The sequence below is a fragment of the Manis javanica genome, chromosome 10 (assembly GCF_040802235.1).
Source record: "Manis javanica isolate MJ-LG chromosome 10, MJ_LKY, whole genome shotgun sequence".
NCBI classification, from domain to species: Eukaryota; Metazoa; Chordata; class Mammalia; order Pholidota; family Manidae; genus Manis; species Manis javanica.
Window position 1 is genome coordinate 1,894,936 of NC_133165.1, and position 25,087 is coordinate 1,920,022.

A 25,087-nucleotide genomic window follows, 5' to 3' on the forward strand; every position below is an offset into this window, starting at 1 on the left:
AATATATTCAGGGATGGGAGAAATGTACACAGTATACTCCTTTGGGTGCAAACACCTTGTACCCAATGGGATTTGGGCTTTCTTCACTCTAATTGCCTTACCCCCATACCCATCTATCACAGCAACAGTCCCAGGAAAACGCTCAGGGTTGGCATGAATCAGAGACACTCAGCTCCTGTGTCCACCAGCGCCAGGACACGTTGTACATTCACAGGGGACCAATGAATTGCTAATTCTACATGTGGCCTCCGGTCCCCACATGTCCCCCAAGGTGGGGACCTTTACCCCCCCCCCCACCTCAGTCAAACTGCGATGCGCAATCATCATCCTGTGGGTCTGAGGGCCCAGGCAAATCCTGAGTACTGTCTCCCATGAAGTTTTGCAGGACACAGGCTGGACATGAGGCCTTGACTCTGGTTTCTGTGTTCTGGACCTCAGCTGCTGGAACTGCTGCTCTGGCTTTAATTGGTGCCACAGTTCTAGCAAGATTCTATTGGACTGTCCATCAAGTTTTTCTTTCACTATCCCAGCCTTTATCAAATCAACCCACATCTGGGTCCTCGAGTCCTTCACAGGGCCTTTTGCACCTCTATTTTCATTCGTAGCCTGTACTTACTTCCATGCCCTTATTGTTTCCACCTCCCCCGGATCTGCTGAAGTACACGTAGCCTCACTTACAGGTTTGCCCTATGTGGGGGCAAGAGTAGTCACTAGGGACCCAAGGAGAGATGTGGGAGCTGCGTGCAGCACCAGGTTTCTCATTCCTACAGTGAACACTTTCTCATCGGGGTCCTGGCGTCCATATTATAGATGATACGTTTCATGCCCAGTGCCTGCAGTACCTTTTCCAAATACTGCGTACGTTTTCCAACTACTGGGAAAATACGGTGAATCACCCCGATTAGGCCAAACTACCCTGATGGCAGCTGTCAGCCATTCCAGGTGTGTCTGATTCCCTGAGGCATGATGGGCATTTTGCAACTGCTGCTGGTGGGAAGGATGAGTCGTCAGGGAAGCTATTCCACTCATCTCACTATCCGACACAACAATGTCTTTCATCCCCATATCCCTGAGAAGTAAAAGCTGTGTAGGCAGAGATTCCAATGGCTTCTGCCTGTACTGGACGCTCATATCCACCAGCTCATCCTGGGTATAGGGGCGGAGCATGGAGGGCTCCACAACCTGGGGAGGAGGTGGCTCCTCCCCCTGAGGAGTCCGCCACGGTTGTTTCATTTTTATTTTCTTAATTACAGCCAGGCAGGCCTTTAAAACAGAGGATGGTACCTCCAGCGGTGGCCTCGGTTGCAGATCGGCCCATAGCCCTGCCTCTCCTCTTCTCCCTCCAGCTCCTCCTCCATCTCTGGGGCTGAAGGCACCACTCTTTGCTCTGCTTCCCCCACGGCCTCCCCCCCCCTCACGGCTGCTAAGGAATCTTCCAGGAGCGTGACCTGCCTTTTCAGTAACTCTGTTCCTTAACAGCACCCCATAGGTTATCGCCCCGCTCCTCCAAGTGATGCTGAAGTGTGTCTCTCTCCCGCCTGAGTCCCTCTCTCTCGCTAACCCTCTCAATAATCCTCACTTTCTCCTGTATAACATTTTCCACTATCTTGATGAAAAGAGACCCTACAATGCCAGCCGCTACACAGCCCCCTAGGGTCTCCAAGCAGTCTTCCAACTCACAGAGGGCTTAATTCTGCAGCTTTCAGTGTTTCCACCCTTTCCCAGGGAAGGCCCCACGCCTCTAAAGGTACTTTACCCTCGACCAATTCCCCACTAGGGGCTCCCAAATTGGAAGCCCCACAGATGGGGGGATAATAATAACAAGTGAAGCTGTACCCTGTGCCACTGCATCCACTGGGGCCTCCCCACCATCCACAGGGGGCTTCTGGGCATCTCCCCACCATCTCTAGGGGCAGCCCTCCCATAGGTCTCACCAATTTTAACAGATTTTGGGTTCAGAGATCCTGCCGACTACTGCCAGATGTAACTACGGGGAGAGGAAATCACAGGGCAAAATAACCTCTAAAACTGAAATCAGTCAAAGGGAGAAATAAAAGTTTAAAACCTGTTTATTGCTTACAAACTGCAGCCAGGGGCCGTCTCTTTCCTGCTCTGCTAGAAGCAAGCAAGACTTCCCCCTAACCTCTCAGGTTCAGATCAGCCCTCTGTTGCCCAGGTAATGATCCATTGATATGGAGATGAACTGACTTCTCCACCCCTGAGGAACGCCTGTTGATATGCAGATGCACTAAAGCCAGGTGAGAAATTCTTGACATACTTCAATTTTACCCATCGAAGTTTACGCATTTAGAAAGTACAGGCCTCCTCAGAGAGAGGAGCTCTGAAAGATTGGGAAAAATTCAAAGTTATGCACTTACGAAGTGAGGGTGACCCCAGAGAGAGGAGCACATTGAAAGGTTGGAGGTTCCTCCTTTTAAGGATTTTTCAGGAATGTGACAAAGGGCTGGGGGTGTGGACTTGTTAAGTGGTCCCCAAATATTTAAAATTAAGTTAACACAAATTTACTTCTCTGATTTCTCCCAGAGGTACTGGCTTCTTGGTCTGGGAACATATCAAAAAAGACTGCCTGCCTGGCCCCCAAGGTGGGCTGAGTTGTTGTCTGTTTGCTAAAGAGTAAGTTAAAAATCTTACTTCCTTGTAATGGGGTATGTGGGGGGGGACTTGGTGATGGGGGGAGTCTAGTAAACATAATGTACCTCATGTCACCATAGATTAATGATACCAAAATAAAATAAAATAAAAAAGAATCTTCTTAACTTCCTGGGTCTTAAAATGCAATCTTATCTTTAAGTTGGAATCTTTCCTGCTTTTTCTATGTCGTGTACAGCTGGGCCTGTTTGAAATTAGTTGCCCAGGTTGCAAAGCACTTGATAGGGCTGAAAGAGGAAAAACAGAATATAGGTAAAGTTAAAAATACAAAGTAAGCTGGGCCCGCATGATTAACACAGTGAAGATGGGGGCTCTGCTGAGATGCTCTTCTTTATCTGGGGAATATTCAGACATTCCATGCCAAGTTGCTCCTGGCCTTTTTGAGCTTTAACTGATTAACTCATTAACTCTGGGTCTTTTCTGGGTATCTAGTTTAACTGGTGAACTCTGATTCCCTTTTAGTGGGCTTTACTGGCCTTAACTCTTCCTCCACCCGCTCATATGTATTTTCCTGCCTGACACTCCTTGTTACGCAGCGAGGCACCAGAGGCCCTGGCGGGAAGCCCTGCGGGGGAGGCCTTTCGTGACCGGTATGGTCAGGGTGCTCAGACTGCCAGCTGACTTTTTTGCTTGGGGATCCCTGTTATCTGTAGGTCTTTTCTCTGTGGTGATTGGCTCCCCCCCTGAGAGGGACACTTCAGATTTCCTCGTGTGTGGGCTGTCTGTTGGATTCTGGCACTAAAATAGGTGAAGGAATTTGGGGTTTCCCAGGTGAGAATACAGACTTTGACCTAATTTTGTGGTTTACAGACGTAATCCTCATGACTGTTTTCCCCTGTACCTGATTTCCCTACATCAGTAGCCTTTCATACTCATTTTTACAGAGGCTCTTTCTCTTGTGTCCTACAGGGGTGTCGGGGAGAACTGGGCGCTGAGGGTCTAATTTCCCCTTAAATGTCGTTCAAGTAATCCCTGTTTTTAGCATCATGCCCCCTACCCGCCCCTCAACAGGGAGGCGTATTTGGTTATTGCCAAGAAGCCCTGCATAAATGTGGGGGGAAGGACTGCCTTTGTTTCTGTGATCATAGAGCTAGGCTGGGTTTGTGAAACTTACCCCATTTAAACACAAAAGTAAGAGAAGGATTCAGAAAAGAAAAGGAGAAGTGGTGCAGCATGCTGCTTAGGGGAGGTCTGATGTGACTGGCATAAGAGTGTGACTCTGGTGATAGCATTGTGCAAGGGCTCTCCTGTTATAGTGAAAATTCATTTGGGATGCCTTTGTAACGTTTAGATCACTCAGTGAATAAAAATCATATGTGTACACATAACTTATAAAGAAGCACCTTTGTTCTGTGTGTTAGGCTTGCTGTCTTGGACATGGCTGAGGGGTTAGTGTCTTGGGGGGATATGTGCGCTGCTTCCCACTCTTGAGTAACTCTTGGTTTTCTTCTTGGATGTTCTTGAGGACTGTTGGTTCATCTTAGACAGTTTGGTCCTTGTCCTGGTAATGGACTGCTACATAATCACAGTTTGGGGGGTTTGGGGGAACAAAAGGAACTTGAAGGACATTGGTGACCATGTGTCCAGGAGGAGCTGTGTCTGAGCAGAAAGGAGACCTCGAGTGTGTGGTCCATATATACAGCTGCCCTTTAAAAGGAGAACTGAGAGAAATGCAGATTCATTCATTCATTGAGTGCCTCTGTGTGCCAAATACTCTTCTAGAAGCTGGAGATTAACCTATGAACAAAGCAGACAAAAATCCTTTTGCTCACGCAGCTTATTATATTTTAACAGGCAGAGATACAACATGAAAAAATACAGAAAATGTAGAGTGTTTCAGATGGTGACAAGTTGTATGTCAAGTATTAGGAGGGAGGGCAGTAAGGGGCCGGGGGAGTCTTGCAGTTTCAGTGAATTCTCAGAGTGGGCCCCATTCACCAGGGTGACTGGAAAGCAAAACCTGAAGAAGGTGAGAGTGTAGACTGTGTACCTGGGGGAAGGTGATGTAGGCAGAGTGTGGACTGTGTACCTGGGGGAAGGTGATGCAGGCAGAGTGTGGACTGTGTACCTGGGGGAAGGTGATGCAGGCAGAGGGGAAACAGGAATCGAGAAGCAAGGGAAGCGGTGTGGCCGGAGCAGAGGAAGTGAAGGGAGTGCGCTCGGGCAGGAGCTCAGGGGGGCCGGACGTTCCCTGAGCTTGGACCGAGAGGCTGCTGCAACTTCAGCTGTGTCTCTCAAGCCTTCGGTGTGCCAGTGGCGTTCAGAGCCTTCGGCCTTGTTGAGGTCCCCAGTGAGTGGGTGTAGGTAGAGAAGAGGAGGCCCAGTGACACCCCAGCTGAGAGTTTGGGGACGGGAAGGAAGCAGCAAGGAGCCGAGCATACCTGGCCTGGCCAGTGAAGTGGGAGGAAACCAGTGGAGTCGGGCATCTTGGAGGCCAAATAAAGAGAGTATTTTGAGAAAGATGGAACAGTCAGCTATCAAATCAAATGCACTACCAGGTGAAGTAAGATGGGGACTGATGGTCATTAAGTTTAACGATGTGAGATGATTGATGACCCGGAGTTGTTGAGGTGGCAGGAGATGGCAGAGGCTTACTAAAAGGATGGCGAAATAACTCAAAGCCCCTGGAGAAGGGACTGTGCCTCTGTCTTGTATCCCTTGGCCTAGAGATAGTGTTGTGCAAGGCTGCTCTTAGTAAATAGCCATTGAAGTGACTCTGGCTATTAGAAACACTTGAATGACTTGCAGAATTTAAGGGCTTTGTGACCTGAGTGGCCCGCCTGTCAACCTTCGGCATCCGGCCTTGCCTGAAGGAAGCTGCTGTCGACATTGTGGGTTCCAGTCACAGCCTGCACCAGCTATACCTTTTTGTTCTCTTGCTTGGATAAGAAGTGGGTAGTTAAAAAAAAAAAAAAAAAGTCAGGTGAAGTGAGAGATTCTGATTCCCTTTTTTAAATGTACAGAAACAAGCTGTGGCTTCTGTTTCAGTAGCGCCACTACTACAGAGTGTTGAGACTAAGTTTACTGGCAAAAATCTCCCAATATGAATGTGGGTCTGTTTCTTGTTTTATTTCTGTCAGGTTTTGCTTTTTGTGTTTTGTGTCCATAGTTTACATGAATACAAATTTTGAGTTGTTGTATATTCCTTATGAATTGACCTTTTTATTATTATGAAATCTCTCTCTTCAGATCTAATAATGCTTTTTGTTTTAAAAAATACTTTGTCTGAAACTAGTATAACTACCCCAACTCTCTCTTATTGGTATTTGCATGATGTTTATGCTTTCCAATCTTTTCAGCTTTCCCATGTTCTTACATTTATTTTGCTTATCTGCTGGATGTGGTTGGCTTTTTAAGATCCAGATTATTTATTTTTAACTGGCATATTTAACTTGATTGATATTTAGTGAAATGACTGACGTATTTGGGTTGAAAGCTGTCTCTTAGTATTCATGTTCTATTTTTCCACCTCTTATTTTCCTTCGCATTGGTCAAGTATTTTTTACTATTCACATTTCCCTTCTATTAGCTTGTCATACATTTATGTACCACTTTTACTCTAGAGATTATAAGTTGTATACCTCAACTATTCAAATACAACATGTGCTGGTTCTTTTATCACTAACCAGAAAAATACAAAGGATTTAAACTAATTCTAATTACCTGCCCCCCATTGCTCTTCTTGCAGGTGTTTATTTGTATTTTTAATTCCACAAGACATGATTACTATTTTTACACAGTTAATGATCATTTAGAGTTACTCAAAATTTTGCCTTTTCCATTTTTATTTATTTCTGCTTTCTCTGAGCTCCCGTTTCAGATCATTTTTCTCTTATAGGTGGAACAACTCTTCAGTGTTTATTCTGGTGTAAATTTGCTAATGCTGAATTCTTAGGTTTTTTTTTGGCCTGAAAATGTCTTTATTTTACTTTTAAGCTCTTGATGGGCATAGAACGCTGGGTTAGCTGCATCCTTTACAGATGTCATCTGTTGTCTTCTGTCCACATTGTTCCTGAGGAGAAGTCAAGTGTTGGTCTTACTGTTACACCTTCTAAGGCAATTTGTCACTTTTTGGTGCCACTGTTAAGATTTTCCGTTTTGTCTTTGATAAAAGTACTAAAATTTTACTCTTGTATGTGTTTGTCTTGCTTGGAGTCTGAAGTGCTTTTTGAGTCTGGGATTGATGGTTTTCCTGGATCTTGGCAAGTTCTGAGTTAGTGGCTCTTCTAGTATTGCTTCTCCTCGGTCCTCTCCCCTGCTCTGTGGTACCGCTCACTCATGTCGGGCTTCTCCTCTTTCCGAACCTTTCGGTGCTCTGTCCTTTTGTCCTGGGCCATGTGGTGGCTGGGATGTTTCCCTGACCTGCCTTGTAGTTCACTGATTCTTTGTCTGCTGTGTGTACTCTACTACTAGGCCCATCTAGTGAGGTCTTAAATTCCATTATTATATTTTTCACCTTTGGAATGTTCCCTTTATTCTTTTATTTTTTAATTTCCATTTCCTTGCTCAGACTCTCCAGTATGTCTTTTAACTTATTAAATGTATTAATCACATATTTTAATGTCATAATTTCAAAATCAGGGTAGTACGTGGTTCTGTTTCTATTGTTTGTTTTTCTCGTTTTTTAATCAGCTGACCCTGTCTCCTGGTATGCTTGGCAGTTTTTACGGAATACCAGACATTGTGTGTGAAAAGCTTAGAGATCGTTGAAGTTCCTACTCATACTTTTCTCCAGTGAGGGTTTACTTTTCCTTCTGAGTGGCCTTTGTTGTGGGGGACACATCACTTCATTCCATCAGGATCAGTCCGAGTGGAGGCTGGACTTTATTTAGTCTTTGGGAAGGCTCGTCTCTTCCAGACACATCCCTTCCCCTGGGAGACAGCCCACTGGGTCCCCGAGTGGAAGCCCAGGGTCCTCACCAGGCCCACTTCTTTGGTGCACTTGGAACACACTGAAGAGTTCTGGAATTTTCTCATGTTCTCACCCCAGAGTCCTTTGAGAACCTCAAGGAGAAAAGTGGGACCAAATGTTTTTTCCTTTTTCTCTCATAATTTGGCCCCTTAAGGCTTCACTGCATTAGTGGCTCTCTGGTGCCTTTAAACAGATTAAAACATTTTTGTCTTTTTTTTTTCCCCTAATTGTCCTTACAGGTGCTTTGGTTTGCATAAACTAGTCTAACTTGCAAGCAGAAATCCAAGGCTGACTTTCTATTGTTATGTATCAGCTATTTATTGAGAGTTTGATATGTGATTATATGAGATGGTCATGTAGTGTATTTTAAAACAGGCTTCAGAAAAGTCTACAGAGGGGTAGGTGGCTGCCGTAGGTGTCCCTGTTTGTCTGGATGGGCCTTGAGGTGGCCTCTGGGCAGGTCTGTTTTGCCATGACCCTGTCACTTGTCCTCTGCAGTGGCATTTCTTCCACAGGCTGAGTTGAAGGCCTGCTGTGGGCAGGTACACAAACAGAAATCGAAGCAAATGCTCGAATGTTTCTCATGTTTCTCAAAGGGCTGAACCCCCTTCCCCCAGTTCTCCCTCTCAGCACTGCCTGCCTGCCCTGCCAGAGCTCACCATTTGGAGACAAGTGATCTGAGCAATTTGCTGTGTGCCCTTCCAGAGTGTCTATGCATCTACCAATTAATGTGAACATAGTCTTACATTCTTAATGTGTTTTAAAGTAGGAATTTTCTTATGAAAAGTGGATGTGACCTGAAAAATTTGGTCAGTCACAGAGAGTATGCTGAGTATAAATTTGAGATCTATTGCATATGTATTCATTTTCCAGTTATAAAGATGAGTTTACTAATTATTGTGAACATTTTTATGATTTTTTTTGTGTTTTGAATTACATTGCTCTTATCGACCCTTTAAGAGTTTTTCTTCATTCCACGTGACGGTGACTGGATGGATTCGTGGCTGAGTTCATTACTGGGGAAGAGGGTGAACGCAGCTAACTGGCCTGAAGGAGGAACATGCTCAGGCCTTGGCAGGTATCGGGTTCTCCAGCAAACATGTGCCAGGTGGCCTCAGCTCTTCCTGTCCTGTGCTCAGCAGTCCGCTCTCTCCCGCAGGCTGAGTATCCATATATGCGGGGCCCATGTGTGAGAAACACACTCACTGGTCCAAATTCAATAAGTGGACATGGAGACAAAGAGAACAGCAGAGCGAGGCTTTAATGACAGTCTTGCAAGATCGGGTGTCTGGTGGGCAGGCACACCTGGGAGTTTGGCGCCAATAATTTATCTCCTAGTGCGCGAGTCCCTCCAGTGGTTCCTCATTGGCTGAGTACTACAGGGTTCACATTCTTTCCCTGACGTTGCCTAAGCCGGTTATATCTTTCTTTTACATTTGTCTTATTCTTACTGGTAGGTTAAAAAAAAACTCAAACAGGTATTGCCAGGCCCTTATCAATTCCCCCACCCCCACTCTCAGCCTGAGCAGCTTCTACCACGTGGCTCTTTGTTAATACCTTACTGTTAAAATGTTTAAACATCCTAGTGGGAATAAATCACATTTAGGTTTTATACTCTTTCCTAACACATGTCACTGACATTGTTGCTGGAGAGGCAGAGAACAAAGGCCTGGAGGTGCACATCTGTTGAAGCCCTCCCCACCCCATTTGGAGTTCCAGCTGTGGCTCCCATCTGTTAGTCCTTGGGTTCCTAGCGGTGTGTTCATGCCCCACCCTCAAGGCGGCCTCTGCAGGTGTGGAGAGGGTGGCATTGAGCCTGGCCTGCTGAGGCCTGGCACTAAGCTCTGAGATAGCAGTTGGGCTGGGGTTAGGCCAGCGGCAGAGACGCACTTTGTTGGCGATCCCAGTGAGGAAAGGAACAGGATCAAAGGAATGTTGGACTTGCTCCCTTAGTTCTTTGAAATTCCATTTGCTTTGGGATGTAAAGTTTTGTGCTATGTGGAGTTGTGTTGGAGATATTTTAAATATAAAACATTTCCATGGTGAACAAAAAGCAGCCCAATTCTGTGTATAGTAGAAACGTTTGATGAGTCCTACACAGATTGGTTTTCTCATGAGGTGGTCCTGTTATCTTCATTTGGATAGAATAAAGTAAAACTCCTTTAAGACAGACAATCCTTTTAAAACATTTCTTATGAAAGAAAACTTATAAGCAGAAAAACCACATAACTCTCATAAAAACAAAATACCTAGAGATTTTCTGTTTCCCCTCAGGTTTTTACTTTCTGCACAGTAGCTTCTTTTATGTGCTCAGAGTCCAGGGAACTAGACATGAGTGTCCTGCAGGTGTTAGGGCCATCAGCTTAGAGGTCTTGAAATTTACCTGGTGACGCTGTGAAGGAAAATTGTGATTTCTGAGTTACTTCAAGGGAACACATTGTACAATTTTATTAATATAGTTTTCTAATTTTGATTGTGACTAGATTCATAAGTGTACTTTAAAATTTTTAATAAGCCATGTTTTTAAAAACTCACTGCTTTGGTCCTGTAGCTTCAATGCTGAGAATTGGTCTCTTACCTGAAATTGTGTGGGATCTTGGGGTTGCACCCATTAAGCGTCTGCATCTAGTTTTGGGCTATTGACTGATTAAGACCTGTGTTAGAGAAATTAGGAGTCTGACGAGTGATTTGCCATTTTGAAATCAGCAACGGCCCATGTCTAGAATCTCCTGTGGTTCTCTAGCTCAAGGTTGAAAGGCTTCCAAGGGTGGGTAAAGATAGCATCTCAGTAAATTACTCTAAATTGCCTGGAGTTTGCTGGGACTTGCCACTTCTAAATGTTTACTGCAATTGTGACTATTTGAGTTTTGAAGTGTGATTGGCACTTTTTAGAACTGGTGGGTACCTTGGCGCGTCTTTTTGAGGGGTCAGGGCTGGAGTACAGGATTGGCGTAGCCAGGGGAGGGCAGTGCTGGGTACAGGCTGATGATCCCCATCAGTGCGATGAGAACGATTTATTAAAAATCATGACAACAGGTTGTGTAAAACATTTTCTTTCTGTTCCACTTTTTGAGCACTATCACGTGAAATTCCTCTTCATCAGATCTCTGTGAACCTAAAATCTAATGTGAAACACTGTTATAAGTCCAGGTGCTGAAGGGACTTTAACTGACACTTAAGCAGCTGGCAGTGAGCAGGGTACAGCTGAATTAAATATGCCTGTGGGCTCTGGCAGAAAGGATGGCGCTCGCATTCTATTCACTCCCTGTGTTTGAGCTCTCACTAGTAAGCTCTCTATCTAAATGGCTTGCATGGTACTTAGTAATTTTCAAAATGCTCTTCATATATATTGTTCAATATGTTTCAGTATGTGGTCTTGCTCTGCCAAGATCACATACAGAGACACATTACCAGCAAGGTTACATAAATATATTTGGTGCAGAAAAGAAGACAAGCAAAAAATGATCTGATACCCCCCTGCTCAGAGATAGCACTGTTCTCTGTAGATGCTTCCAGTCTTCTTGGCACATGCATCTTTTTTTTACCTCCATGAAATGGGATCCTAATTTTACCCACAGTGTGGATCTTCAACAGTTATTTTAAAGACATTGCTTTGAGTAGCATAGCTACATGTAGGAATCGTGGCAAAGAGATAATGACTCAGGGTGGGACCCCAGCCTGCTCACCTTCTCTTCTGTGACTTTCATACCAGCTGTGGCGCAGTGGTGGCATGCCTTTAAATTCACAAGTGTTTGGGATCCCGTGAGCGTGATGTTCTTCTGACTCTGGAGCCTTGAATCTGTTTCCCTGAGCATTTGCACTGACTCGTATAGAAAGTTAGTTGGAATTGTGGGGTTTAACTGGAACCTGTGGCTTTGTCCTGCTTGGTGGGAGGGACACTGCCAGGACAGCCTGGTTGAGGGCTTTCTGCGTCATATGTCAGCCCTTGGCAAGTGCTTTGTGCGTGCTATTGCCTAAGACACTCATAACCCTTATAAAGAAGTGACTTGTCTTTGTGCTTTGTGGCACAGGCGTGGTGACTTGCCCAATCTCGGTAGCAGCAGGTGGTGATGCAGGAGGGTGCAGCTCTGGGGGCCACTCCAGAGCTGGGGTTCTCTACCGTCCACTCTGGCAAGGTAGGTGCGAGTGCCACCCAGTGGCCACTGAGCAGCCTGTGTCCTGTTCGCACAGAACACACCCTCCTCTTACTGAGTCTGACCCTAAAGGGCGTTTGATGTGCTGTGCAATTCAGAGCTCATTCACGGTGGGCGGGATGCACCAGCTGTGTGATGAACATGAATGAAGCCCCTCAGGAGTGTGAGATCATGTCACAGTTAACATGGCCAAGCAGGAAGCTCCCGTCTAGTGCCAGCAGGTGGCTCACTCAGCCCTTCATCTCCTCCCTCGCATGTTATCTCTGAGTTTATCAAAAACCCTGTGTGTGTGGAAGGCTATTCAGCGTCTGGCCTCACCTGTCCTGCCCTGGACAGTGACCCAAGTGTCTGTCATCTAATGTGAGCGCACAGTCTACGTTAAGTGGGGCATGTGGGGGCCTGAGGGAGGAGGGTGCTGTTGACCTCATCTCTTGTTTGTGCTGAGGCCAGCTTCCTGATTTTGCATGGAGGACGTGACAGATTTTTTATAGCTGACATTGGCCTGATTTCTATCAGATTTTTTAGTATAAAGTTTCTGACCTTTGAATACAAAGTAAGTTCCTTATTTTATAAGTAATGTCTTTATCATTTCATGAGTGATGTAGGGGCAGTATGTGCTTTGATCCTCGCCGCCACGCGGAACACGGCGCATCTCACTGCCCGTCGGTGCTCTGCGTTCTGTGCAGAGGTTGATTTGAAACGAGGAAGTGCTCGTCCTTATCATTCTGGCGCCTGTGTTCTGGTTGTTTCTGTGTCAGTTTGAAGACTCCAAAATGTGAGGAGATGGAGCCTATGGAGTGAGTTGCTCTTTGAGGAAGCCAGCCCCTCTTTTCTTCTTCCTAAGGACCAGCCAGTAACACATGGACACTGGGCACAGCACTGTCTGAAGGCTGGCACTGTCTCCCCGGGTCTGGATGGCGATCGTCTCTCTCAGTAGTCAGCTCCTTGTGTGCAGTGGGAAAGAGCTCTGGACTGGAAGCCCACCACTCAGATTTGGGTCTAGATTCACACTCCCTGCACTGGTAATGTTGGGTGAGGGGAGTCTCTTCCCGCTCAGGAGCATCTGCACACCCGATCTGTTGCTGCAGAAGGTGTGCACCCCTATCCCCAGGAACAGCAAGGGCCTTTGCCAGGTGGATGGAAAGGTGCGCTGTGGTGCCTCCAAGCCACCACCAAGCACAAGAGGCACAGGTGGTTGATACAGGCAGTGGCCTGCATGAACCTCAGAATTTCTGTGCCCAGTGAGTGAAGCCAGACAACAGGGAGCATGCACTACCTGTGTATGCCATTCATGTGGGTCCTAGAAGATGCAAGTCTCCAGTGACAGCGGTTGGGAGGTTTGGAGGGAGACTGAACAGAAGAATTACAAAGGGGCACAGGGAAATTTTGGGGTGATAGAATCGTTCATTTTCTTGGTAGTCAAAATGGTTTCATGGGTGTGGACATGTGTCAGCTCATCATGTACGCCTTAATTATGTGCAGTGTACCATAGGTCAGACTTCAGTAAAGCTGTTTTTAAAACAGCAGTTTACATTCCTTCATCTAAGGGATCTAGGCTTGTAGGACCAGAGCTTACAGCAGTGTCTGTTTCCCTAGAGGCTTGGTCAGGCCCAGCTGTTTGCCTCTGCAAGGCCATAGCAGGTGTGGGCTTCTGTGCATGGTCTCTGTGACTCTTGTCTCAGTGAGGAGCAGGCTCTGGGGAGGAGCTGGTGTCAGTGGAAGCTGCTGCAGCAGGAGGTTGCTAGGTAACATGCACTTCTGTCCTCACCTACCCTGGCTGCTGGCCTGCTGGTTCTGTGGGTACAGATTGATGACAGCCTTGGCAGGGTCTGAGCTCACTGGGATGGTTTTGTGGAGATGAAGGAAGTGGGCACAAAACCCAGCTTCACACTAGGGATGCTTCCACACTAGTCTGGGTGATCCAGAAACACGAACTCAAAAGCCTGTCTACCCAGGAATAGGTCCACATTCTAGGTGTAGCTGATGCTGGTATCTAGCAGAAAGCACCTCATCCAAATCCCCAGCTCTTCCTGCAGAGAAAACTCACTGGACTAGCTGGTCCACAGCTAAAGATGACCAGATGTATACAGACCGACCCTCGGTGAGAGCCAGCAGAAGCAGGGGGCCAGCGTAAACCTTACCAAGATGTTGGGAATCTCAGACAACCTTTCAGATGCCAAGCTCTCAATTCCAAGAATTCAAAAATGTGCTTGACAGATGGTAAGAAGCAGTGTGTCATGGACTCGTGGTGGACTCCGTGCTCGTGGGCTGGGCCTGGTGAGGATGGCGCGCTGCCTCAGGGCTGCTCAGGCCACCAGCTCCTGGCCCCAGGGCTGCGATCCCTGGGAACCTGGCCAGCGTGACTTTTATTTTAGACAGTTTTGATTAAATAGCACGCATGGCCTGGTACCTACTATGGTGAACAGACAGGTTTAGGACTTAAGATATACAATGGCCAAAATGAATAATTCCACGGACAGATTTAAGAGAGAGCCCAAGAGGCAACGAGTCAGTCACGGGATGAGCCGGAAGAAGGTACCCACAGGGCAGCCAGGAAGAACAGTAAAGGGGGCTGAGAAGTCTGCGTTTAGAAGGTACTCAGTAAAGCCCGAGAAAACCAGGTGCTGAGAAGGAAGGCCACCGAGGGGCAGCAGCAGGTCGGACAGCTGGGGCGGTGGGGATTCTCTGCGTGCTCTAAAGGGGGCTCCGGCAGAAAGAGAAGGACCCAGGGGGAGACCTGAAACGCTGAAAGAAGTGAAGAGTAAAGGAAGTGGTGCACGTGGGTAAATGCCAACGAGTAACCATTGTGTTCTGGGTTTAAGAGCACGTCTATGTGTGGAATTAGACCCATGGCCTCAAGAGTCTGTGGGCTGCAGTGGGGTTCTAGAATTGCCTGGAAGGAGAGACCAGGGCATCGACGGACGTTAGATTCTGCTCACTAAGGACACCTGCTGTAATTACTGTGGTCTTAGAGCTAATATACCAAGACAAACTAATAGCCCAGAAGCCTTTAAGTTCTAGACTAGGAAGGGACAGGGGCAGAGAATGCAGCTGGGGTAGGTACGTGCAGGTGGAGCCACGCCACGGCTTGTGTTAGTTTTGAAGTTATAGCCTTTGGGCCAGACCACCTCTTCCCGTCACAGTGTCCCTCTTGAAGTTTCTCAAGGGCGTTAGAAACATCATACCTCAGACCGTGAAGCATCTGTGGTCCGGAGGCTTTTGGGGTTTGAGGTCCTGCATGCTGCAGGGCTGCACATAGGAAGACTGAGGGGCTAAGTGTGGTTGAGGGGCACTGGGCTGAGAAAGCAGGGCCGGACTCAGCCATATCAGCACGCATCAGCCACCTGCCCCCCTCCTAGTAGGCAGGTAGAAAGTGCCCAGAACTGACTCCGTTTTCCTTAATCCTGTGCATAGAGACGCTGTTTCAGCAGATACAAAGTGCCCAGAACTGACTCCCTGTTTTCCTTAATGCTGCCCGTACATAAGCAGTTTCAGCAGATGGAATATTGGTCAGTCACATTCAGAATGGTCTGTTTTATCTTGAAGGTGTCAACTCAGTTCCACTCTATGGTCATAGAGCTAATATCAGTTAAAGGTCTTGACAGAGGAGATGGTTTTATAGGAATAGGCTTTATGATCCTTTCGTGTAGTGATTTCAACAGGATGGTGCATCCCCACCCTGAGAGCTCCCGCTGCAGACTACCTGTCAACGTCATGGCACGGTTGTACCTGCATGTGAGCAGGAAGCCCCTCAGAGACCAGACCATCCACCCATACGCAAATGCGGGCTTTGGATGTGGTGAGGCTTGAGTTAAATGTGAGGTGTAGGTATTGGGTAAGTGGACAGTGACTTACTATAGGAGGATGTCTCCAGAGGTAGGGCCCGGCCAAGCCCAGTACACAGGACACCGAGTAGAAAGGTTTTGGTTGAGACACAAGGATGCCAAGGATGGAAGTGACTCCCACAACCTGGGTTCAAGAAGTGGTGGCTGGAGGAGATGCTCTGCAGTAACGTGCTGATGGGACAGGTGGGCCTCAGGGCCAACCGGTCGAGGAAGACACATGGACCCTGCATTTCCTCCTGTCTCTCTGTTCCTTTTCTCTGTCTGATGATCTCAATCCTTTGTTAACTGCCCTCCCCTACTCCCGCCCCCTATCCCCAGCTCTACTCTCTTGGCTGTGTCCTCAGCAGCACCTGGCATGGGGACAGTGAATGAGCCGAGTGCCTTTCCCACCTCAGCCTCAGATGGTAGTTGGGCTGCATCCTTGAGTCAAGGGAGTGAGCGTCTTGTACATGATGTGACTCTGAAGCTGCTGTGCCTGCCTCGGGGAGCCGCCTGCCTGCCAGAGGAGTACACGCCACAGGTAGTGACTTGTGTGTGGGATGAGACATAGACCAGACAAGGGTCAGTGTCCCACGGGAGGGTGTGGGATTTTATGGACCAGTAGAGTTGCAAATAAGATTTTTGGGGATTCTTGATATGACCACACTTACATTTGACCAAATGAAAACATTAAAAAAAAATAAAACATCATTTTATTTACTGATAGGAAAGGCAGTTTAGGGATATTGGTGTCTAGTCCCTGACCTGCTCTCCAGACCAACCTGAAGGTGAGTGGTGCAGGGGGCCGTGTTGTGATGGGAACAGGCAAGCCTTGCTTCTTACTGAGCATGCAGAGCTGCTGCAGGACAGAAACCAGGGCACATTTCTGGAATGTTGGGTGGACTTACCGGTAAGTCATTTGGGATATCATTTTTGTGCCAGAACAAATAGGGACATCATGTGAGGATATGTAATGCATGACTGAACTTTTTAGTGAAGAATCCAAGACCCTTGCTTGCTGTGCTCCACTGAGATGTTGATCCCTCTGTGAGGCTTTGCCGGCCAGGCTTGGAGCAGCCTCTCTGTGGGGCCTTGGGGCATTTGGGCAGGTGGGGGTCTGATGCATCTGGGCAGAATGCAGCTTCTGTGATGTCTTCCGTCTGGAGGATTCCCAGGATCACTTTAAAGGAAGGGCAGTGCTTCTGCATAAACAGGTGGCTTTTGCCAACCTCTTGCTGAAAGTAGCTAGGAATGCTGGGAACTACTTCGAAAAAAACTTGAAGCCTTTGGAGAGCCAGCCAGGCAGGAAGGAATGGCAGCCCCAGTGAGCATGAAGACAGCACAGGGAGGTGGGCTCTGAAGCGTGGCCAGCTCTTGGGCTCATCCACCTTGGAGACCCTCCAAGAGCCTGTAGTCCAGCCTTGACTCTCAGTCCCTAACATTGGGTTGCGGTGGTTGGGGGTTCCTAGTCCCCTAGGCACATGCCAGCATCAAATGCCTCTTCTCTGGAAAAAGAGAAAGCGCCATCCTAGGCTGCTGGTTTAGCAAGATTTTCACATAGCATCTGGCCCTCCGTCCAGAATAACCAGATACTGAATGAAAAATAACCAAGGGCTCAAGGATACAAGACAAATGTGATACAGAGTGAGATAGCCGTGGGGATCCAGATAATGCAGTTAGCAGACACCTCCTTGGAGGAAATCTGTCAGGGCAGGGGTGGGAGGCTGGATGAGCTGGGACCCCTGCCCAGAGAGCTGGGGAGAGTGGCAGACCGGCAGAGCCAGGCTCGGGTATGAGCAGAGAGGAAAGGGGATTGTGATCCACTGGCTAAAATAAAGATCTGACAGCACATGAATGAATGTAAATAAAGGCGGGTGGAAGGGAAGTCTTTTGTACAGCAGAGAGCCGACTAACAAAACACCCCAAATAATGGAGTTAGAGAATCATCAGGTATTAATGGAGTCTGTATGTAATTTCAAAGTATATCTCCACAGATTGCTAATTACAAAGGGAAAATAGTAAGATTAGAGTGCACTTGGCTTGCTTCCAGTGTGACCAACCCATGTGACATTTTTCCTGATATGTCACAGCATCCCTTCTGTGGTGAATCTCACTGCGAGCAAACAGTGAGATGTGCTACAGCATACCTAGCCTAGACTCACGAATGTCACAGGAAGGATGAATACTGAGGGGCCACCCCAGTTGAAGGACACAGGGATGGCACAGTTGACATGTGGTGATGGCCTGGGCTCAAAAGGCCAGTGCTGGGACAGTGGGGAAGTCTGAGTGAGGCCTTGGGGTCATGACTGGAATTGAAGCAGGGCCTCTGGGTTGCAGAGAAGGATTGTTTGATGCTGGGGGTGGGAGGAGCTGTCAGCCGGCGCCACAGGGCAGATGGGCAGAGCCTATACCTTGTCAGCTTCCAAGGAGTAACATTTGCAAAGTGCCCGGGTTGACAGATGTTTCCGGAAGACCCTGCTTTCAATTCTTTCAGGTATACACCAAGTGGAATTGTGGGATCATGTGGTAATTCTGCTTTAATTTTTAGGAACTGGCACACTGTGTTCCACAGTGACTGTACCATTTTATTATATTGCCCCCAACAGTGTGCACAAGAGCTCCATGGAAACAAAATATTACTCTCAACCCAGTGCAAATATCCTTCAAGAATGAAGAGGGTATGAAGACCATTTGAGACAGACAAGCACCAAGAAAGTTGTTACCAGCAGTTCCTTACTGGAGGAGATATTAAGTGTATTCTTTAAGCAGAAAGAAAATGCTCTGAGGTGAAAACTCCAGGTTCAGAAAGGAAAAGGCAAATAATTGGGTAACTCTAGGTGATTGTCAGTGCTGTGTTGTGGGGCGTCAGATGTATATAGAAGTAAAATACAGGATACTGGTGGCACCTCCACGTGGAGTAGGTGAAAGGAGGAAATTCTAACCTCGTGTTCCCTTGGAGGAGGTAAAGTGCAGTTAATTGGACTTTGACACATCAGGGGTGGTACCTGTTGGAGTCTTTGCAGGAACCTCTAAAAGAACAGTAAAAGGGTTGCTTTGTTAGGGGGAGTTGGTGGAAAATGAAAACTATTCCAAAAGAAGGCAAGAGAGAACAGAAGAGTGCAGAACACACATGACAGCTAGACGGCAAAGGATGATGTGGAGTCTCACCAGGTGTGGTAGGGCCACGTGATCTAATGAAGAGAAGATTGTCAAACTGGATCTTAAAAAGGCTAGTTGCTTACAAAAACACATAAAAGTAAAAATATGTAGAAAAGTATATTCTGAAAAGATGGAAAACAAAAATCCTGCAAATAGCAACCACAGAAAGCAGGCAACTCAGAGGCAGGACGCTGGCCCAATAGGGCATCATTGTACGGGTCATCGAGGGTTTATTCTGAGCTTTGAAGGGGGTTTCCCACCAAGCACAACCTGGGAAGTTTGCTGTATTCGTGTGCCAGGCAGTGCAGGCCTGCGTCTGCACACACATTCCCTCTCTCCTCCTGTTCCGCCATCCTGTAGGGAGTGGTCCTGAGGGCCTATGTGACATTTCCTCTTACACAACATTGGCTGGAACTTTCTTTGCCTCATCGGCCTGCCGTGAAGGCCCAGCATTGTCCTGCGCAGGACATGAGCACTACGGGTCTGCACCCCAAGGCGCCTCACTGTCTAGAGCCTTAGAAAGGTGACTTTTCTTGCCTCCTGTTCTCTTGTCTTCCTTTTCCCCTTTGTCATCTGAAGTTGAAGCTCCTTATGTCATAGTGGGATTTGCTCTGTACTGGAGGCTATAGAGAATTAAGAATCCCTGTTTTCCGTGCTTATTGCCTCAAAGATGGATCTTCCATACATACGAAAGACACCTCTGGGACCTTTGGAGGAGACAGACAGTCCCTGCCGAATTGAAGCCGGGGGCTTAGGCCTGCTTGGATGTGATTCTTGCCACAAGGGTTTTTCGCAAAGGCGAAGGTGGGCAGGTGTGGGGCCTGGAGCGTAGGGCCACTGTACTCGTCAGCATGGCCTGTGGGATCAGGCTTTTCTCCCATTATAGCTTTTCCTTGTTAACTTGAATTCTCTTTTTTTGTTTGAGCAAATGGATGTTTATAGAAAGTTACCCAAGTTTAATTTCCTTAAATGTAACAGAAACTGTGAAAAGCAGTTTACCAGTTAGCATGTGCACTGAATTGCAGTACAGTGGTTGTTACGGTAATGATATGGGTGGTTTAAGTTTTTTAAGTACTAGAGGAATAACAGAGCTGTTTAGAAATAATAGTTCATGGTACTTAGTGCAAAGAATGTGACATAGCAGATGTAATCTAGATGAGACGTGACAACATAGGACCCAGGGACAGACTGTACGTGTCTCTGAAGATGTCCCCATCCCTTCCTTCAAGGCTTTGAATATGACACGTTCCCAAGAGCCTTCACAGCCCTGCTGCTGTCCTCATCTGACTGGACACCTCGGTGGCCTCCGAGGATGCCCTCAGGCTGCAGGGGGAGGTCAGAAGGATCGGTGATGCTGCACAGTGGCCAGCATCGGAGCATCGCCCCCTCTGTGGCCCGGAGACAGCGCTTGCTCCCTGAGCTGGCAGTAAGCCATCGCTGTGCCCCTGTCCACTGCTGGGCCCTCAGGGGCTGGGATCAGAGGAGCATGTGGCTGGCACTCTCTTTGCATCTGTGGCTTCAGGCCGGGAGTCGGGCAGCCGAGGCCTGTGGGGAGGTGGCCCTGCTTGGTGGGCCTCTTTTCCAGCTGCGCTGCCTGACCAGCCTGGCCCCACATGTCCTGTGATGGGCCTCAAGGCACTGAGGTGCCTAGTCCACCACCTTTTTCTGAGGTGTGTGTGTGGCACAAATCAGGGCTTCCAGAAGATTCTTTTCATCTGGCACTGGTGTCTACGAGGGGGTTCTCTTACCTTAAAAACACCCTGAGCCCCCCTCTTTCCACACCGAGGGATGAGGTGACTCGTCCCAGGTCCCCAGTAGTTGTCACAGGCTACTGTTGAGGGGTACCTGCGCTCAGGTGCTGTGGGCAGCAACACTCAGAGGTGAGGCTCGCTCTCGGGGGCTGTGACAGGCCTAGTGCACATTGCTGAGGTTGGACATGGGAACCCCCATCACATCTTAGCCTTCAGACAACCTCTGGGTCGTTTTCTACCTTGACCATGACCCATGCAGACCTGGTGGACATTGGGGTCCAAGGCATCCTGTGAAAGGGGCAGCTCTGATCCAGACTGCAGGGCGGGGGTTCCCCAGGTGGGCCTGGGGCTGACAAGACTGCAGCATCAGTGGGCAGAGCAAGGGCTGCGGGACAGCGAACAACAGGAGGGTGCGAGTGAGGGCAGTCGGTGTGTGGTGGAAATGCACACCTAAAATTCCCCAGAAAGAGGTGGAGTATTCAGCGCTGAGCGCTAATAGCTCGTGTTCATTTTGATGCAAGGGAGTGAAATAGATTTTACACACACATTTCAAGTAAAGATCTAAGTTAAAAAAAATTATTGAAACATTTGTAGAAAAATAGAAGAATGTTTTTACTCTTGGAATGAGGAAGGCCTGCCTTATGTGAGACACAAAAAAGTCTATAAAGAAAAAGGTGGGTAAATCTGATTTCATAGAAACAAAAAATTTTTGTATGACCAAAATCAATATCAAAAAGAAAAGTGAAAAGAACAAAAAGAAAGAAAAGTGACATTTAGGGAAGAAATATTTCTTGGATATATAACTGGAGATAATAGTAACAGTATTTAGAGACTTCTCTAAATCACTAAGGAACGCCTCAGCAGCCCAATAGAAAATGGACAGAAGGTATGTACAGATAAAGGAGAAGAGATGACGTGACACCAAAGCCACCAGCCCGAGCATCAATCAGAGAAGTACCGATGAGAACCAAGTGTCATTTTCTGGGTAATCACATGACAAGGGGCAGCGAATCCCACCAGGGAGTGAGGGTGGTCACTGCCCCTGGTAGGAGGTGACCAGAGGCAGTGGGGCAGCCTCTGTTAAAGCCACACATGCCTTCGCCTGCCGTCCCCCAAGTGCTGTCCTGTGGCAGTTCTCAGCCGTGGCACAAGAGTGAGTTCTGTGCAGGGGATTGTGAGCATCTGTCGTCAGGCTCTTGTGAGGGCCACACGAGGTAGTGGGCACCCGTGTTGCCTCCACAGCTCCTACCAACACTGGGAGGTTGGGTTTAGTTTGCAGCAAACAAGTCTGCAAGCTGTGCTCTGATTTCAGAGAGAAAACAGCAGGACAGCCATGTTCTGTGCCTCGTTATGTGTATGAAAATGCTAACCCACGTGTTGATGGGCGTGTTCACTTACTCGTTCGCTGAGATGCAGAGGACTGGTCTGGGAGATGCCATGGGCTTAACCAGGCCCTCTGGGCAGAGCAGCAGGAGGGAGGCAGGGTGGAGATGCCAGCCATTTCTGCTCTTTTTTCTGAATTCTTTGCATTCATAGTCCATATTATTAGGATAACCAGATGAATCTGAAAACATGATTAACGTGACAGCATATTGTTGGGCCACTGCTAACGTGCCCTCCTTCTTCACAGGTATGGATCCTGGCGGGAGCCTGTCAACCCCTACTATGTCAACTCTGGCTATGCTCTCGCCCCAGCCACCAGTGCCAATGACAGTGAGCAGCAGAGCCTGTCCAGTGATGCAGACAGCCTGTCCCTCACCGACAGCAGCGTGTAAGTGCCACCTGCCTGGGCTGAGCCTGGCGGGGGCTTTGCCTCCATGGGAACGGCCTGGTGGTCCTCCGCACAACTTAAGGTCAGAGCATCCGATGTACCTAGAAGGCGCAGTGCAGGAAGTGTTGTAAAAACCTGAGCATATACTGAGCTTCGCACTGGTTGCTTCTCTCAGAGGCTGAGGCAGCGGGAACCTTTGAAAGGGGCAAAGCCGAGGGCCGAAGCTGAGACACTTGGCAGACCTGCCCCGTTTGGAGTGCTTTGGTTCTGATTTGATTCGTGGTTCTCATCATTTGCGGGCCCTTTAAAGATGGCGACCCCACGGGGCAACTGCCTAGCTGGGCCCTGGTGACCCTGGCCCGTCCCTGAGAGGCCGAGTCGCTGTTCAGGTGTTCCTTGTCAGTACTGTCCTGTGCTTTCCCTTGTTAAAACGTAGGAACGGTCACGTCAGGGGAGCAGTACCTGTTACCTGCCCAGTGTAGGGGCCAGGAAGAGGGGAACACAAGGGGAAGTTGGTGCAGCTGGTTCTGTCCTGGCCCTGGTGCCCAGGTGACTCAGGGACCCTCCAGGGCTGCCTCAGTGTCCCTCAGTTATGCTCTCTGGGGTATCCCTCCCTCTGGGGAAGGTGCTTGTTTTCTGACACCTTTGCTTTGGCAGTGGCTTTTTGGGACCCACGTGCACATTAGAAGTTTGGGCTGCACTCTTGTGACATCCAGCCTGCAGAGGTCACTTGGAGTCTTGACTTGGCTGTCTGTGAATATCAGACTTGCCCAGCTTTTGGTCCATATGCCATTCACCATCTGACCACCACTGCTGAGAAGATTCTGGCCAGGGCTGGCACCCAGGGCTGGGGGCCGACTCCTGGGTGCCCTCCAGCCAAGTCAGGGCCAGGAGGAAGCCTTGGCAGTGACAGCGAGCAGGTGTGAGCCTTCCAGGGGCCATATGTAGGCACCGTTTCCTCACGAGCCTGGGGTATTGCTGGGACTCCCAGCAGTGGCTGTCAGCAGGTCCAGGGAACTTCGTCCCCACCTGGCTCTTTCTTAATGTGACAAGTTTGGAGAGTCAGCTCTGTTTCTGTGGATGCACGTGTTACATAGACTGTGCCCCCTTTTCTTTGCCTTCAAGCATTCCTCCTGAATTTCACTGCACAGAATAGGCCCTCGTGTGCTGTTGTTGGACTAAATCCAGCCGCCCTGCATCGTGTGGGTGTTGGCTCATGCTGTCTCCCTCCGATGACCACATGGGGGGACATCACGGCTCGGCTCTGTCCCTGCGGACTGGGCTTTGTGCATGATATTCTCACCGATCCTTTTTATTCCCCTGTGTGTTGAATCTTTTCAGATAAAATGTTGACATGTTTTTATCAACTTCTTATTTGAAATTCCTTGGGTTTCAGACAGTACCAACCGTAAATAAAAAGCATCATGTGAAAGGTAGCGAAAATTAATTTGCCCACATAACTTGCCTAATAAGTCTCCTAATTCTAGTCTCCAAGAAAAGGACATATGTGTTCTAAAGGGATCTAAAATTTTTAAAATACACTTCTGATATTCTATTCACCTTAATCTGAAACTCGGAAATGCAGGGATAGTCAAGAATTTGAAATCTAAAACTGTGACGGATATTTTAATGTACATCAAAGGCAAAAAGTAAGATTGTGCGTTCTCTCTGAATTACTTCTACTGGGGGCAGTTGCATTCAGTGTCTCAACCACATGACAAAATTGACAGTTTTATAGTCCGTTCACTTGGGACATAGATGTCTGAGTACAGTGCCTAATCTAGTGGCTTGGTAGTTTTTAAGTGTCTGGTCAAAGTGTATGAGACACAAATCAGTTGGTGGCCCAAGACACCTGAACAAAACCTTTAGGGCATGTAAAGACGCTTTAAATGCATTTGACTCACTTGTTCCTTGACTCCCGTCTGCATGAGCACTGCAGCACTCAGCTGTTACCCTGACAGCCACAGACCCCCAAGGCAATGACCGCCCCACTCTGCCCTGCTCTGAATCAAGGCACGCCCTTTCCGCCCAGACCAGCCTCTAAGGTGCGTGTTTTTAGGAGAATATTGCAGCCATGCCTGCCAATGAAACTGCTGAGCTGATGGGTGCCTGGGATGTGGGCCAGGACCACCAGCCATGTGCTAGGTGCTGGGGTGAGCTGGCAGCTTCTCTGAGCTGTCCAGCAGGTAATGAAGTGAGGTCAGGAGCTGTCGTGGCTGTGTTTGCATCCTGCTGTCGAGTAAGAGCCCTGCCGCTCTGGCTGTGCCCGCCCTGAGACCGCGCTCACCTCCCCTGGGGGCAGTGTTAGGGAAGGAGGTAAGGGATGAGGAACCACCCACACAGCTGTGCTCTGCCCCCTCTGGAGAAGAGGGGCAAGTCCCTAGGCATCCTGTTCCTGGGGGCCTCTTTGTGTCACTCTGGCTCCTGTTAGCAGCTGTGCTCCCAGAGTAGCTTTTAAATAACAGGGAGAGGACTGGAGAGTTTTTAGGGCTTGCATACGTGCAGTGAATTATGTGTTAAACGTGGCATCTATCTTGAGTGTGTATTCAGTTTTACTGAAGACAGTATATAACTAGACTTGCATGTTAAAAAATCTTTAGAAAGGTTTCATAACTAAAATTTATGTCAGGAAGACCAGTATGAGTATCCCTTGGAGAGATGACGCTGCTTTACCTATTTATCCCAGAATGAAAGCAGAATGGTAGAACCTTGAAGATATCTTACAGCTGAGTCTAGGTTGTCCTGGCCACCCACTGGACCATCCTTATCATTTCTGGTCTGTTTAGAGAACCGCTCCCGCCCCCCATGGGCACACCCTGTCCTTCCCAGGCCATAAAGTGCATTTT

General features: G+C 48.0%; 1 protein-coding gene across 4 annotated transcripts in view; it reads left to right on the plus strand.

Annotated features, from left to right (window-relative positions):
* AXIN1 (axin 1) overlaps positions 1-25,087 on the plus strand; it is a 64,009-nt gene that overhangs the window by 19,151 nt on the left and 19,771 nt on the right. For 2 of the 4 annotated variants that reach the window (XM_073214489.1, XM_073214490.1), the window contains exons 3-4: positions 2,545-2,634; positions 22,101-22,241. In XM_073214489.1, the coding sequence (XP_073070590.1) occupies positions 2,545-2,634; positions 22,101-22,241 (231 nt within the window). The remainder of the gene's footprint in view (positions 1-2,544; positions 2,635-22,100; positions 22,242-25,087) is intronic. The other 2 variants (XM_037005508.2, XM_037005507.2) reach the window with 1 other exon arrangement.